This window comes from Athene cunicularia (assembly GCF_003259725.1).
Source record: "Athene cunicularia isolate RWA chromosome 2 unlocalized genomic scaffold, athCun1 chr2_part1, whole genome shotgun sequence".
Classification (NCBI taxonomy): Eukaryota; Metazoa; Chordata; class Aves; order Strigiformes; family Strigidae; genus Athene; species Athene cunicularia.
Genome location: NW_020799095.1, coordinates 37,472,610 through 37,488,142, shown reverse-complemented (window position 1 = coordinate 37,488,142; position 15,533 = coordinate 37,472,610). Strand labels below are relative to the sequence as shown.

The 15,533-nt window shown below is 36.1% G+C and overlaps 1 protein-coding gene across 3 annotated transcripts in view; it reads left to right on the top strand.

Annotated features, from left to right (window-relative positions):
- Positions 1-4,947: 4,947 nt before the first annotated feature.
- The window catches only part of EPC1 (enhancer of polycomb homolog 1), a 22,538-nt gene continuing 11,952 nt past the window's right edge, over positions 4,948-15,533 (top strand). For all 3 annotated transcript variants that reach the window (XM_026842275.1, XM_026842273.1, XM_026842274.1), the window contains exons 1-9: positions 4,948-5,107; positions 6,852-6,997; positions 7,082-7,288; positions 7,707-7,855; positions 9,116-9,272; positions 10,582-10,758; positions 10,863-10,952; positions 11,037-11,185; positions 12,436-12,788. In XM_026842275.1, the coding sequence (XP_026698076.1) occupies positions 5,008-5,107; positions 6,852-6,997; positions 7,082-7,288; positions 7,707-7,855; positions 9,116-9,272; positions 10,582-10,758; positions 10,863-10,952; positions 11,037-11,185; positions 12,436-12,788 (1,528 nt within the window). In that variant the 5' untranslated portion in view covers positions 4,948-5,007. The remainder of the gene's footprint in view (positions 5,108-6,851; positions 6,998-7,081; positions 7,289-7,706; positions 7,856-9,115; positions 9,273-10,581; positions 10,759-10,862; positions 10,953-11,036; positions 11,186-12,435; positions 12,789-15,533) is intronic.

The following is a 15,533-nucleotide window of genomic DNA, read 5'->3' as shown; positions in this document are numbered from 1 at the left end:
GTTGTGATTATTTTACTTTGAATATAGTCTCCAAGTTATGCTGCAGAGTGAGTATTTCGTCAAAGAAATTTTTGTGCTCTGCCAGTGCCAGTTTTCTTTGAGAAACTGTAAGTAACTTGGAATCCAGCAGTCATGTTGCCAAAAACTCATCATCAAGTATTACTAAAATGTGGAAGAAGGCAAATACTGCTTGCTTTCACTTGCTGCACTTCTGTTTGGTTTTGCTTGCAGTCATGAGTGCCTACTTGTAGTCGGGTTCCACCACAATTATAGCATCCTTTATGTTCCAATTACTGTGTAATACAGCTTTTTTCATGTAGTATGCTAAAAATGCAAGAAGTATGTAAGTAGTAAACTTGAAGAATTACACCAGTGTCCTTGCATTATCATTTGAGAGAGGTTCTGTTACCCCCCCCGAAGTATAACTGAACTGAAGTTCCAGTCCCTGCAGGCTGCAGTGAGACCCGCTCAGCTGTGTTCCTGTTTTTCCTTGTGCTTCTGTTGCTACCAATTTGCTTTAGATTATTTTTTGACTCTTGGATGTTTTGGAACATGCATGGCCATACCAATACAGTAAGAGTGGATACAAGGGATAAACTTGGTATCTTAAAATTAATAGAAAGAAAGACTACAGAACAAAGAATGGTGTTGATATATAATTTTCTTAGGAAGTTTTAAGTACACCAGGCCTTGCTACATTCCTGAGTAGTCAGAAGAAGGGTTGATGTTTTTGGAGGGCTTTCCCTGTAGACTAATTGGAGGAAAAATTCTAAAGGAGGAAAGTGGTTTGTTTTGTTTAAACAACTAGCAGGGTAGTCTGAGATGTGTTGGAATTTTAACTGTCTGCATACTTTACTGGACAGGAATATAGTGGGATGAATAAGGTTGCAGTTTCATGTTACTGGTTGGATGTTGCAAAAAGTGGTAAAGCTGATCTTTTCCTCAGGCCCCCTCTGTCTCTGGGCTGAGTGCTCCAACTGCACCCTTTGACTCTGGGATTGTCTGACAACAAGATGAGCCAATGTAGGAAGCTAAACTGATAGAAAATGGCGGGGGGAACGGACAACACACGCAAGCAGCTTTTTAGGTTTTGGATTAACTCTTTCTTTGAATAGCTTTAAACACAAATTTGGATGATCACTAGTACAAGGTAGAGGGTACAAACAGTACTATGATACTAAAAGTACTGGATCAAATTTGTCTCACAGCACAACCAACTCCCAGAGTTGTATTTCTTATAGTTTTTTATGTCCAGATAGAGAAAGCAACTGAAGAGGGAAGCTTTTCTGGATATAAGCCTGACTAATAGGTTGAAAGTAGTTAAATTTAGAAGTGGAAGGCAGTTTCTGTGAGAGTAAACTACCTGCAATAAGTATGTGTTGTGCGAAACAGGGTAGGTGTGAAAGATCCAAGGGAATCAGGTTGAGAGAGAAAGAAACTCTAAAGTCTCCTGTGTCTTTCAGTAGTTAGAACTGAGGTTTTTTTTGTAAGAGAACTGTGGCTATTCCAATGTAGTTTCAATAAGAAGGATAACTTAACACAGTGATTTGAATGCACTGGAAGTGGAAACTGATGAATAGGAACAAATAATATGTAAACATTTAATATTTACTTGAAAGGTTTGTCTGAAAAGAGGAACTAGGCTGCCATAGCATTTCTTTTGCCCTTGATATTTATTTTAAAAAGACTTTTTTAGTTTAGTGATGCAGCTAAGCCAGGTTAATGGCTAGCTGCTACCAAAGAAAATAATGTTTCTCTCTTCCTCCCTTTCCCCAGTGCCTCTTCCACCTGCCCTGGAAGTTCAAGGAGATAATTTGTCAGACAAATTGTTTCTAAGGGTTCTTAGGGGAAATAATGGGAGGGAGATGGTTTTCCATGGATTTGCTTCCCTAAACTGTCATCATAGGTTCAGTCTGGCATAAGGCAGTGGTAATACGGAGAATGACATCAAGGGGCACAAGACTGCACCTTGTGGTGGGAGCTAACTGAGTTTCCTTCTAACATGACAAATTACAGACTTTGAGCTTGACTAACCCACCTAAAATTCATGCTAGGAATTTAAAGAAACAGTCTGAAATAATTTCACAGCTATTTGAGAACTTCTGAGGGACAGATGGTGACCCAGAGGAGAAGGGGAAAAGGGACTGCAACAGTGCTTCTTTAAAAACAAACAAACAACCCCAACCCCCCCACCAACATAAAATCCACAAAAACCCTCAAACCCAAACCCTGTAAAAGGTGGAAGCTAGAGGGTTACAAATAAGCAAGCTTAACTACAGTTCCTGGAGGAATATGTAAATTACTAATATGAGTTTTTCAAGAATAAACCCCAGTTAATCCAGTCTAATTTCTTTCTGTGGCAGGGCAAGGGACCTAGTAGATAGCTGCATCTTGGCTTTTAAAAAAGGTTTTTTGATACTGCTCTGTTATGCAGTGAGCATAAAATACTGTAGAAACTGTTGTATAGTGAAAATATATCTGATTGTAAAACTGTATCTGGGAATGTTTGAACAGTCAATTTGTTAAATTTCTGAGGACATCTGTTTTTAAATGTCTTTTGGTGTTTTGGGAAGGGACTTGGACTACAGCATCTACATATTAAATCAAGGAGGGTGGTCAGCATGTTTGATTAGGATTTGGAATTCAGAATCATCTGACAAGCTGAGAAAACCACTGCACTTTTAGATGAAAAGCTATGGTTTCTGATGAATGAGGTGTTGCGTTTGGGTGGGAGTAACCAGCTGTGCAATCACATTGGAGAATGACTGCAGAATAGAAACTGTAAGCTGTAATAGGTTAGTTAATTGTAGGTATTTAATGTGCTTTCATGTTAAAAATGAGTGCTTCCAGAGTTACCAAATCACACATGATTATATGTAGTCAGGAGACAGAGATGTGCTGAGCTGCCAGCTGGGATGTTGAAGATGGGGCAAAGTTGCTGTTGCTGATTTCTGTCCAAATAAGTGAGAACTTGGTGCATGTAACCTCCCATAAAGGGGAAGTTCCCTGGTCTGCTTATTTTCTTTTATTTAGTGTCATGTCTTTTGTGATGACTTGAAACAGGTATGAAGAGCTGATCAGTTTACCTGTTTCAGTGGAGGAACTTTTATCCAGTTGCTTTTATAATAATGTGAGTCTACTAACATCCTTGCTTATGTACTGAGTATTTTTGTAATTGGGATGAAAGTTGGGCAAAACTATGACTTGTGCTTCTGTTCCAAGAGTATTCTTTAAATATTTGTTACTGAAGCCTATTGGGAAATAAGTATGGACTATTGGTACTAACTAGCAGTGACCATTTCCATATCAGATATGGATCAGAGAAACTGAAATCTTAATTTAGTTTCTAGCCCCCTTTTTTTCCCTGAAACAAAGCGGTTTTTTATGTTTGAAAACACTAGTTGGAATTATCACACCAGGAATTCTTCATATGATTATAAAAACAGTAAGTCTTTGCTGTTATTCAAAAAATATTGGCTATTGTTATGTGTTTGACATAGAATCCTACTATATGGAAATAAAGCTTAATTCCTTAGTTTGCAACAGTTGTAGCTGTTGGGACAAAATCCTGAAGAATTATTACTGTTTACATAGAATCGAGGTGTCTTTACTAAAAGGCAGAAAAGAAATTATTTTGTACCATACCAAGAAAGAATTTAGGTGCTACACCTCCTAAGTGACATGTGTGCCTGCACTTAACAAATGCTAGAGGATCAGAATTCATCCAGTGAGTTTTACTCACAACTGTATGATATGTCCTGTTCTCAATATTAGTCTCTTTTCATGAAGAAATTTTTTAATGGGACAGATGTGAAAAAGTCTCTCTGAAGCTCCTTTGAAGATAAATGTAGGCTAAAATCCTGTGAATCCTTGCAGCAGAATTATACCTTGAAACTAAGAAGATCATACATAAGAACACTGAAATGTTTGTACTTCGGTATTAAAACTGGTTATCCCTGCCACGCTTTTGCTGCAGTTCCTGTTTGGAGTTATTTCAGTAATTTGGTTTATTGGTTTATAGCACCTACTGACAGCTGTATCAGCACAACAGATGAGGCACTGGTTTACTGAGCACCTAGGAAGGAACAGTATAGAAACTTCAGAAACCAGCTTTGGTACTAGGGTAAAAATACCCATTTATATTTATGTCCATATCTTACTGTGTGGAGCTTTGTTGGTAACTCTATGAACTCTGCCGATACTACTTGCTGTCTTGACAGCATCACAGCAAGAATGGAATGTTTTTGAATAGTGGTGTTGGAAAATTACTAGAATTTCTAACGTTACTAATGTGTTAGGCTGTAGTAACACATTTAACACTTTTAGCAATCTGCAACTGTCTTTCAAGCTTAATTATTCTCACCCTTGTGGTTTATAATTATTAAAATTTATTTGATGGAATAGGAGGTGAAAAAGGAGGATAATGGAAGGCATTGCAATAAATGAGAATGTCCATAGGAATAATTTTCTGTCTGTGTAAAAATAGTTGCTGCTTTTCTTAATAGGAGATGATGGCAGGCCTTCTTTCTGGTTTTCTGACATCACTGGCAATAAATGGCTGTAGCAAATATGGAATAATACCACAGTGAATAACTGTCTGCAGCTCATTGTTGTAATCTGTATGTCTAATCAATCTTAAGTGTCTGTCCAGAAATACGTAAAGATGAATTTATGTAGTTTGATGTGCCAAGAACATGCAACTTGACTTGCTAAGTTTAGTGTGTGGTGTGTGTGTTTGTGTAAGAGGGAGAGCTCCACCTACTGGAAAAGCTGCCTGGTTTGTGGAGTGCATTTTGAATCAAGGGTATGATACTGATTTCTTAGGTCTGGTCTCAGGGATTTGGAATGAGAGCATTTGCAAAGAAATAAGCTTCCTTCAACTTAAAAAAAATCAGCTCTGAAAATATTTTCTCAGACTTTCATCTTTACTTTTTTTTTTTATTCTAGGAACATCATCTCCAGCGGGCTATCTCAGCACAACAAGTATATGGAGAGAAGAGGGATAACATGGTTATACCAGTTCCAGAAGCAGAAAGTAACATTGCATACTATGAATCTATATATCCTGGAGAATTTAAAATGCCAAAGCAGCTGATTCACATACAACGTAAGTAAAGTAACTCATTCATTGAAGTCTAGATAGAGAACTTTATTTTGCTATTATTTAAAGAGATTGCTCCTAAATGTCTGTTGAGCTTACATCAAGACTGACTTGTGAGAATTAATTTTTTTCCATCATGTAAAGGAGTACATCTTACTGAAGAGGTATTATTTAGTTCTTGATCAAGAAGTAAATAGATATCCTTCTTGAGTCTGTGTGTTAAGACTTTAAATTTAGCAGTTTCAAAGGCCATTTCTGTCCTCTTTAACACTCAGTAGTTAGAGCTTGCAGGGAAATTTAGGTTTGTTAGCAAGGACAGACAAATATACTTGAAGAGGAGCATATATAATACATAGTTAATAAACAGAATACCTGTCCCCTGAAGCTTAACCAGGATAATATGATAGTAGAATGGATTGGGAAGCCAAACAGAAATAGCAGCAGTAGTAGTATTTGCCTATGCCAGCTGGAAGTATTCTACATCTAAAAGTAGGTACTTTTTTTTGTATCACCGATGACTTGCAAGTGGGTTGGGATTTTGTTTTTTTCAGAAAATAGTAGCTATTCTGTATGGACATGGCCCTTGATGTGAGCACCGCATTACTTCAGATAACTTTTGAAAACATTATAAAAAATGATCTGCTGCAGAATTCTGTTGTGTGGTGTAATTAGTAGATTTTTAAAAGTAGTATTGATGCTCTGTAAATGCATCTCATGCCTAATTCAGTTAAATCTTAGTCTTCTATATCAGTCCGAGCTTCAGTGATGGCTTAAAGTATTAGAATCATAGAATAACTAGTGTTGGGAGGGACCTTTAAAGGTCATCTAGTTCAACTCCCCTGCAGTGAGTAAGTGAAAGATGAGGTAGATTAGAGCATGTTGCTCTGCTCCTGAGCAAATGAAAAGACTTAATACTGGCAGCCTTCCATGATGATATTAAGGTTATACCTTTTAATTCTTCTTTCCCATATCTAGTGGTCTAACAGCTGAAATGGTGATTTTCAGCTGCATTGTATTCTACCTATTTATTTACTAAAAGCAAGTGATTCTTTTCACAATGTGTTTCCAGATGTGTACTTGGGAAGAAATTTGTGTCTCTTACAAATGTGTCTCTTGAACCAACTTGAATAAGGCATGAGAACTAGGGAGATTTTGTTTTGAATGCAGAATGCTTTGTTTTCATAGCATATTGTGGAAAACAGAACAGTTGTTTGTGTTCTGCAAAACATAACTTGTATGTGAAGATCCCTTGCTACATAGGGTAAACCATGCTGGGCCAGTTTAGTCTAACTCATCTGCATCACAGAGATCATTGATGAGAATATGTGTAAGTTCATTGTAATATAGTCTGCACGTACTTTTGTAGAAGTGCTTTGAAGTGTGTTTGGGCTGAAGTCTTAACTGTTGAATACAATACATAAAAATGCATAATACTAGACAGTGTTGAAAATTATGACTAGTCTAAAAAATTCTTACTGAAAGCAGTGAGGTAGAAAGCTACTAGCTGGTTTGACTACTAGTAAGCTTTCATTGGTTAACAAAAGCATAGTCAGATAGATAATCAACTTTTAATCGTGATTTATTTTTAATGGTGTAACTTTTTTCAATAAAATACTAGATATAATTTCAAAGTAGTCTTACTACAACATTCAAAGAAATAATTTTGGGTTTGTCTTTAGAAAAATCTCCAGACACTGCTATTGGAACAAAACATTTCTGTAGTAAAACTAACTTTCACTGTATCATTTAGCCTTTAGTTTAGATGCTGAGCAGCCGGATTATGACTTGGATTCGGAAGATGAGATCTTTGTGAATAAGTTGAAGAAAAGAATGGACATCTCTCCTTTACAATTTGAGGAGATGATTGACAGACTAGAAAAGGGCAGCGGTCAGCAGGTACAATGGTACTTTGAATAAAGAATTTGAATTACACATTCTGTATTTACTATGTGAAAGTGACATGCTGGGTTTTACATTTAGCCAGTCAGCCTGCAAGAGGCCAAGCTGTTGCTGAAGGAAGATGACGAATTGATCAGAGAAGTGTATGAGTACTGGATTAAAAAGAGGAAAAACTGTCGAGGTCCTTCTCTTATCCCAGCAGTGAAACAAGAGAAGCGAGATGGTTCCAGCACAAATGACCCTTACGTTGCTTTTAGAAGACGAACAGAAAAGATGCAGACAAGAAAAGTAAGTAGATCAGTATCTCCCTCTGCTCTCCTTCTCCTTCTCTCAAAAACTATCTTACATAAAGAAACAATTCTGCTATGTAGAATAAACCAGTAAAAGTTAGGGTGTTCTTTTGTTCTAATTTGCAAGGGTCAAAACATAAAAGAAACTACTTTAGGAAAGCTGTTGAATGAATGTTTGTATTAATTTTTCACTACATCTACTGCCAGACCTCCTACGTACAGTGTTGGTAATCTGTAGCTCTTTGATAACATGCACAGGCTTCTTTGTTTTAGTATGTGATTTTTATTTTTATATATATATATATATATATACACACACACACACACACACATACGCACACATAAATACTTACAACTTTAATTCAGATTATTTAATTTAAATGATGTGGGGAGACATATACACTATGTATCTACAGAATCGAAAGAATGATGAAGCATCATATGAGAAGATGCTTAAGCTGCGTCGAGATCTGAGTCGTGCGGTAACCATCCTGGAGATGATAAAGAGGAGGGAAAAAAGCAAGAGAGAGTTGCTGCATTTAACACTGGAAATTATGGAAAAGAGGTAATGTTTAATAAAAGTTCACCACAGAAAGCTTTGGAAACTACTTTGTATTCTGATTCCCACAGATACTTACAGCAGTGAGAAGTTCTTAAAATAAGTATTTAGACTCTTTCACATTTGCAGGCTAGCATATTTCCATACACAGCTATGGAGAGCAAAATAAAACATTAAGAACTTGCTTATTACGGGAAAGTGACCTATTACACTAACCTACATTGGTTTATTACATCTGTATATTCAAATGTAAGCATATATCCTACGTATTATATATGAAGAGAGATTGTAGTTTTGGGTAAATTCATTTGGAAATTTGTGTTAAATACGTAGACTAAGGAAATTGCAGTTAACGTTAAGGACATTTTCAGTCATTACCATTTTTCTTTTTTTCATTATCGCAGTTCTTTTTTAGGAAAGATTGATCTAATACTCTCTTGAGGAAAATAAGCATTTTGTACAGTATAAAATACTGGTTTGTGAGTCATTTCCAGCTAGTGCTTCTTTTGACATCCATCTGAATAGACTTCTGTAGCTTAAGCATCCATGTTTGAAAACAAATGTCCTGAGTCAGTATTTTAAAGCTCTCAAACTGCATTTTTAGTCTGGCTTCTTATGGAGACAAGTTGAGTGTCTCTGGCAGGGGCATTTGTTTCAAACACCGACCATTTTTCAGTAAAAATAGAGAAGGGAAAAATCTCAAAGATTCTCCAGTAGTTTTCTCAAGAAAATAAGGTGCTAAATAGAGGAAAGACTCTAATGCCCCGCCTTGGAGTGAAAAACTGCACTTCAACTCAGCACTTTCCACAAGACTTGAAATGCAGTGTGTTTCATGGATCTGCTTGTTGTGAAACTATTCCATAACACAAAAGAGGCAGGATTGTGGAATAAGGCACTCTGCTGCACTGTTTAAAACCATTTGGATCATAAATGTATATTTTTAAATGGTACCTGTAAGGGGGTAAGGAAGCTCTCTCCTTTTCTGCTAGTTTCTGCTTCTTTCCTTTAAATTACTATCTTCTGGAGATGCTTTACAGGGTAGTTATCGTTTTATTTTATTTGTCAGAATTAGTCATCGCAATGAAGTTTCCATGTTATTAATCCCCTTTTCTGGAGCAATACTTCCTGTACTTCTTGCTGTCATCCTGGATGTCTCTTTACCCCAAGTTGCAAGTATTAGTCTGTGTTTCTCTGTGTTGTGCAATTTTTTACCAGACATATATTGTAAATGTTCCTACAAACTTAAAAAAAATTTTCTGATTTCAGGTATAATTTGGGTGACTACAGTGGAGAGATCATGTCTGAGGTCATGGCACAACGGCAGCCAATTAAACCTACCTATGCTATTCCCATCATTCCTGTGTCTAACAGCAGTCCTTTTAAACACCAAGAAGCTATGGAACTGAAAGAATTTAAAGTTAAAGTGAGTAATGTCAGTAACCGAGTTACTAGTTCTTGCTGTTATGTATGCAAGATGCAGCATTTTAGAAGAGGAGGGGGGAAGCTTTTTGAAACTGGAAATAGACTAACGAAGCTGCAATTAAAACAAAATGCTCTGTTGGGAGTTATGATGATAAAATAGACTACTGGCTTTCCTCAAGGCAGAAATAAAGGAAGTATAGATAAAAGGACACAAGCAATTATATTCTTATTCTGGGGGATATGAGTAATTTTCTCTTAATACTGTCCTTAAAGGTAGGATATCCTGAACAAAACTGTATTTATTGCCCAGATACTGGACAATGATAGAATTAACGAGATAAAACCGGTATCTTGTTCTAAGATCAAGTAATTGTTTTAATCTGGAGGGTTGATTTTTGTTTTGTTTTTAAATATGATCCACTGATATTCCCAGCATAATGTATATCTTTGTCTGGTTTTGTATTTAAGTAAAGTATCAAATAATCTTACTTAATTTCAAAAGCTGACCAGCACTTTTTTTTTCTGCAGGCTTTAATTTTGTGTCATAAAATCTTAGCCACAGTGCCAACAACTGAGCATATTATATAGGTCAGGTAACACAGGAGAAATGCTGAGGTATAATTTGAGTTTTAAACAAACACTTCTTAACTGAAGAATGTCCAAAGGCTGTTCTGAATCTGACAAGGTGGCTTGAATCACTGAATACTTGCATTGATAGTAGAGCATTGTTGGTAAGACTGCTGGAGTGTACTTACCTATTAGTGATGCTGGGCCGATGCAGTGTCTGACAGCATGAAAGAAATCTGTTTCTTGGAAACCTGGGCAATGTGCTTAAACTTGAATTTGCACAGTATGGGGAAATGTGCTTAAGTTTTAGAAGATTTTGAGAGTCTAGGTATCTTTGAGAAGTCTCACTTCTGTTTTTGTCTTTAAAGCATTGTTTGGTATTTAGTAATCCCCTAACACTGCATAAATGCCTATTCATTTAAAATGTTAAAAAATAAAAATGGTACCTCATGGAGATCACTGTATATGTTTTAGTCTGCTTCTTCAAAGTGGTACTGTATCTTAACTACAAGTGCTTTTATCTAGCACAGATTGAGCAAACAGTGCTTGATTCTACCTTGCCTGTTAAGCATTTCAATTACTGGAAATGAAATACAGATATTCATTAAATGACTACTTGTATTGCTATCAGGATGATGGAGAGATGAGTTTACTTTTTAGCTTGCTTACACAGTTCTCTAAAACTCCTGTTTTAATCTAATTTCCTTGTGTGTAATTCTACACTGCCTTTTCTTTTCTTGCAGCAAGATAAACCTGATGTTATTAGACCCAAAAGAAAGTATGAGAAGAAGCCAAAAGTCTTACCTTCATCTGCTGCTGCTACTCCTCAACAGACAAGTCCTGCTGCACTGCCAGTCTTTAATGCTAAAGATTTGAATCAGTATGATTTTCCTAGCTCAGATGAAGAACCTCTCTCCCAGGTAGGACCTGTAGAGTTCTGTGCTGCTCCTTGGGAAAGAATAGAAGTAAAACTCATGAATTTACTAATATCTCTCCTCATATACCACCTATCCTCTCTTTGAAGGTTTTGTCTGGTTCTTCGGAGGCTGAGGAAGAAAATGATCCTGATGGTCCTTTTGCCTTCCGTAGGAAAGCAGGCTGTCAGTACTATGCTGTAAGTAGATTTCCTTAAGTACCATAAAACAAAGCATTGTTGTGGGGAAACATCTTGTGTTTAATTTTTAAAAATTATTTTAAGCCTCATTTAGACCAACCTGGCAACTGGCCATGGAGTAGCCCTAAAGAGGGAAGATTAGGAGATGTGCGTTACAGATACTGCTTAACCACCCTCACTGTACCCCAGAGGTGTATTGGGCTTGCACGAAGACGGGTCGGCCGTGGTGGAAGGTAAGTGTTACATAATTGTTGTTGGTTTAAAAAAAATAATTAAAACCAACCAAACAACAATCAGCAAGACATCTTTTAAAAGATCAAAGTTAAAAACAAACAAAAAAAAACCCCACCACAAACAAACCACAAAACACTCAAAAATTGAGACATCAGGGGGTTGACTTTTTAAATACTTCCATTTGATACAAATTTCCTTAGCTGATTGATTTTCTCCATTTTTATATTGGAGTAGTGGAAGCCACTTTTAGTACTGTTTTCTTAAATGTTTCTAGATTTTTTTATTGGTGGTACTCAGAAGTTCTGAGGTGAAAATACATGTATGTTTTTAGTTGTGATTGATGGTTTGTTGTTTAAATGACTTGCATAGTTGTCTTCAAGTACTATTTAAAAATAGCAAAAATCACATTTTTGAGAAAATGCTTTTCTGAGTTTGGACCATATATGGTGATTTGCCAGCTGTAGAGGCAAATTTTGGGAGGAATACTTACAAGTGACAGTAACTGTTAGTTTTCAAACATTGTCAGAAATATAAAAGAATTAAGGTCTGGCTTAGAAAAATGCCTGAGCTATCTTTATCAGAAACAATTTATAAATTGTAGTGTGTAAGTGCTATTTCTTAAATATTTGAACTTTAATTGAAAAATGTAAGAACACAATTTGGCTTTCAGATTAATGCTTAGAACCTCTTCACACATTAGCAAGTCAGATTGGCATATCAGCAAAATCAGAATGGGAACTGAACTGAGATTTTGCAAGGGATTTTGGAAGCTAATGTGTGACATCATCGGTGCATTGGGATGGTTGGAGGTATATTCAGTATATATGGAAGTTCGGCTTTTGAACTGAAGTTACTTTAGGAGGACATTTGAATAACTTTTTAGTTACTTAAGCAATTTTATTCTCAAGCTTTTTTTTTCTTTGCGTTGTGGAATTCTTTATATTCCAACCTGATGTAAAAAAAAAAAATTACATATGTTGTTACAGTGCCTTGATATATATGTGACGATGTACATCAGCTGTTCAAACAATTGAAGAGAAACCTAAACATACTACTTAACATAAAGTAATATATAGTCATGCATTTTCTGTCTGTTCTGAGGGGGGAGGAGGTTACTTGTTCCAGAATGGTTTTGTGTAGTTTCTTTTACTCATATCGCTTTGTTCTCCCCAAGCACACATGGTAAACTGGTGCCTTTTTTGTAGTTTCTTGCCACTGTATAATTCTGCATTGTTTTCCTGGTTTTTAGGGTGCTACTAGACAGAGCACATTCGGACTACGATAACACATTTCATCAGCTGGATTTGGAAATGTTTTCCTCATCACAACACTCTTCAATCAGTCAATTTGCCAATACCTCAGAAACAAATACCTCGGACAAATCTTTCTCGAAAGACCTCAGTCAGATACTAGTCAATATCAAATCATGTAGATGGCGGCATTTTAGGCCTCGGACACCATCCCTACATGACAGTGACAATGACGAACTCTCCTGTAGGAAATTATACAGGGGTATAAATCGAACAGGCACAGCACAACCCGGGACCCAGACATGCAGTACCTCTATACAAAGTAAAAGTAGCAGTGGTTCAGCACATTTTGGTACGTTTATTTTGACAAACTTGCTTCTAGAAATTTTAAACTTGTCTCAGAAAATCCAGAATATCTTTAGGTCATACATACTTTACATCATGGTCTATTTTGATGGTAGCAGCCCATCTTCACTTTTATGTCTTTATTTGCTACATAGGATGTTTATTTGTATTTACTGCTAGCAGTAGTGTACTGCATTTCGAACTTAAGCAGTGCTACCTTGGTATGATTTTAGCAATGTGAAGGTTTAGAAGCAGGTATTGTGTAGGTTTTAAGTTGACTCAGAAGATCTGGATTTTTAAAATTAAAGATGTTGACATAAGTATTACATTTCAAATTTTTTCTAGTACAAGGTGTGTTGGTGGGGAATGGTTAGTTTAAATGCTAGCATTTAAAATCCCAACACGTATGAATTCTTATTTGAATTCACATGAAATTAAATGCCATTTCCTATCCAAAATATACCCAGCCCACCCCCGCTGATGCATCTTCTCATGCTTGGTAAAACTCTCGGACTAATCACCTCTATATCTTGACAGCAAATAGCAGATTATATCTCATAGAACCTGGGTTACAGAATTGAAGACCTGACTCTTAGGAAAACTTGATGTGGTGTTAATTGTTTTTTAATTGGAATACTCTTGGGTAACATCTCTCTTTATATTGGGTTCTTCACACTGAAAGACTGGTATTTATGTAGTTACAATGTAACTTAAATAACTCTTGAATTTTACTCAGCACATTAAATGTCATCTTTTTATAGAAACTAAAGTGATGTAGTTATTTCTTTATGAAAAAACTTCAGAAGTTCACCATTTTGTAAGGAGTCTCTAGAATCATGTTTTCCTTGCCATTTTGAATTATGGCTTTGGAAATAAACTATAAAACCTGGCCAGTGTAGGAGTCAGGTAGGGAGAGATGCATATACCTAATAAACTCCCCAGACTGTGGGATGTTTTGGAGATTTCCTCAAAGAATGTTACCCTGGTATCAAATTACTTTAATCCTCCTATTTTCCAGTATATTTTGTACCTTTCCCTGCAACACTTGTTTTGTTTGTTTTGATTTGTTTTTTTCTGAAAATTATTTCTCCTTGAATTTTTCGACTTGGTGGGCAAGCTTTGTTCTCCTGCTTTATTTCATGCTTCCTCTCCATGATATCGTAGAGTAGGTCCTCTCCCCATCCTCCATTCTTTTCTCTTTTATGACTATTTTTGCTGGAAATGTATTAGGGACAAAGTTTTGATGGTTATTCCAGTCTGTGAGCTAAGTACAGCTTTTGGAGTTTTAAGTTCTGCCCCTCCACTGTTTCAAATCAGTAAACCAGGTTCAGAGGAAAGCATGATCTGTCTAGTGTCTAGAGTGAAGTGTGATAAAATAGTCAGATTACTAGTGTGAAAACAAAATTTATGTGTGATGAATAGATTATAAATATACTTTAAAGTAGTAATGGACGATACTTTACATCTGAAAATCACAGACTTGAAAAATTGGTTGTTTAAATTGAGTTTATAGCATATCTCTTGATGTGTGTATAAAAATACACAAAAACACTCCTGTAGAATGTTTTTTCCTTAAATAGATGATTAAGATATTTATCTACCTCCATTTGGAATGAAATGCAATTGTTACTTACAGTGATGAGTTCTGTACAAGGTTTTAATTGTGTGGTTGTATTTTGAAGCCTGTGGGAAAGTAATAACATATGTGTAAGCACCTAGCATATGGCATTCATTTGTGCTTGGAATTCTATGCAGATAGTTTATCTCATCTCTGTAAAATATTTAAGTTAGTATTCTGAGCTTTTCCAAGTTTAAATGTTGTAGAATTTAGATTCATATTTTTGTTAGGGTTTGATACAGGAATGAAATACTACATAAAAAATACAACTATATCCGAATTCATAAATATACTTTAAATTATTTACCACAATTTTTGGATAGTTGCTACTAATATAACCAGTATGTACCCATATAATTTATAATCTTAATTGGAATTCTTGTAGCATTGGAGGCATATATGAGTTTGTGTATATGTGGTGTAGTGATGGTCATCTGTTTAGGGGTAGGTGTTTGAAAAGCATGTGGTCTGGTTCACTTTGGTACCATTCTGTTTTCTAGTGTTCTTTTTTGGTTTCCTAAAGGATTCTTTTAGATACATTGTCTACGCAGATTACAGGTGTTTGTATGTCCTCCTATGTATGACTTCTTCAGAGGTGCATGTCAGTTTGGGCTGCAGCTGCTGAGTGATGTCCTGTTACTTTCTCTAGCAAATACTATGAAGAACAGGTATCTAACATATATGCTAAAGTTTTTCTGTGACTGCTGCAGATGACAACCCTGTAGAGCGTTCATATTCATTTTTCTTAGCGGTCTTTAAAGCTGGGAGTTTGTTGTGGGTGTGGATTTTTTTAGGTTTGATTCTCTTTGTCTTTTAGATTTTTGAAGTGGCGGTAGGTCTTTCTACCAGAAAACATTTCCTAAAGCCTCTCTATTTTAAAAAATCCTTTTATCCCTTTGCTGCTACCGTGAGTTCTGGTCAAACCATATTGCTTACCTTTAAGATGAAGTTCATAATGAAATTTTGTCATGGCCAGCAAAGGTGGTGATTCCTAAGTGCCTTTGACCCTGAAGAAATGCAGGTTTTTGTGGTCTGGCTTTTGGAGTGTTCAGCATAAAAGATCTGTGGAAGATTTAAGTTGCCACATTGAGATTTTGTGTGTAAACTGAGAAAGGATGCGGGGGGGGGGGGGGG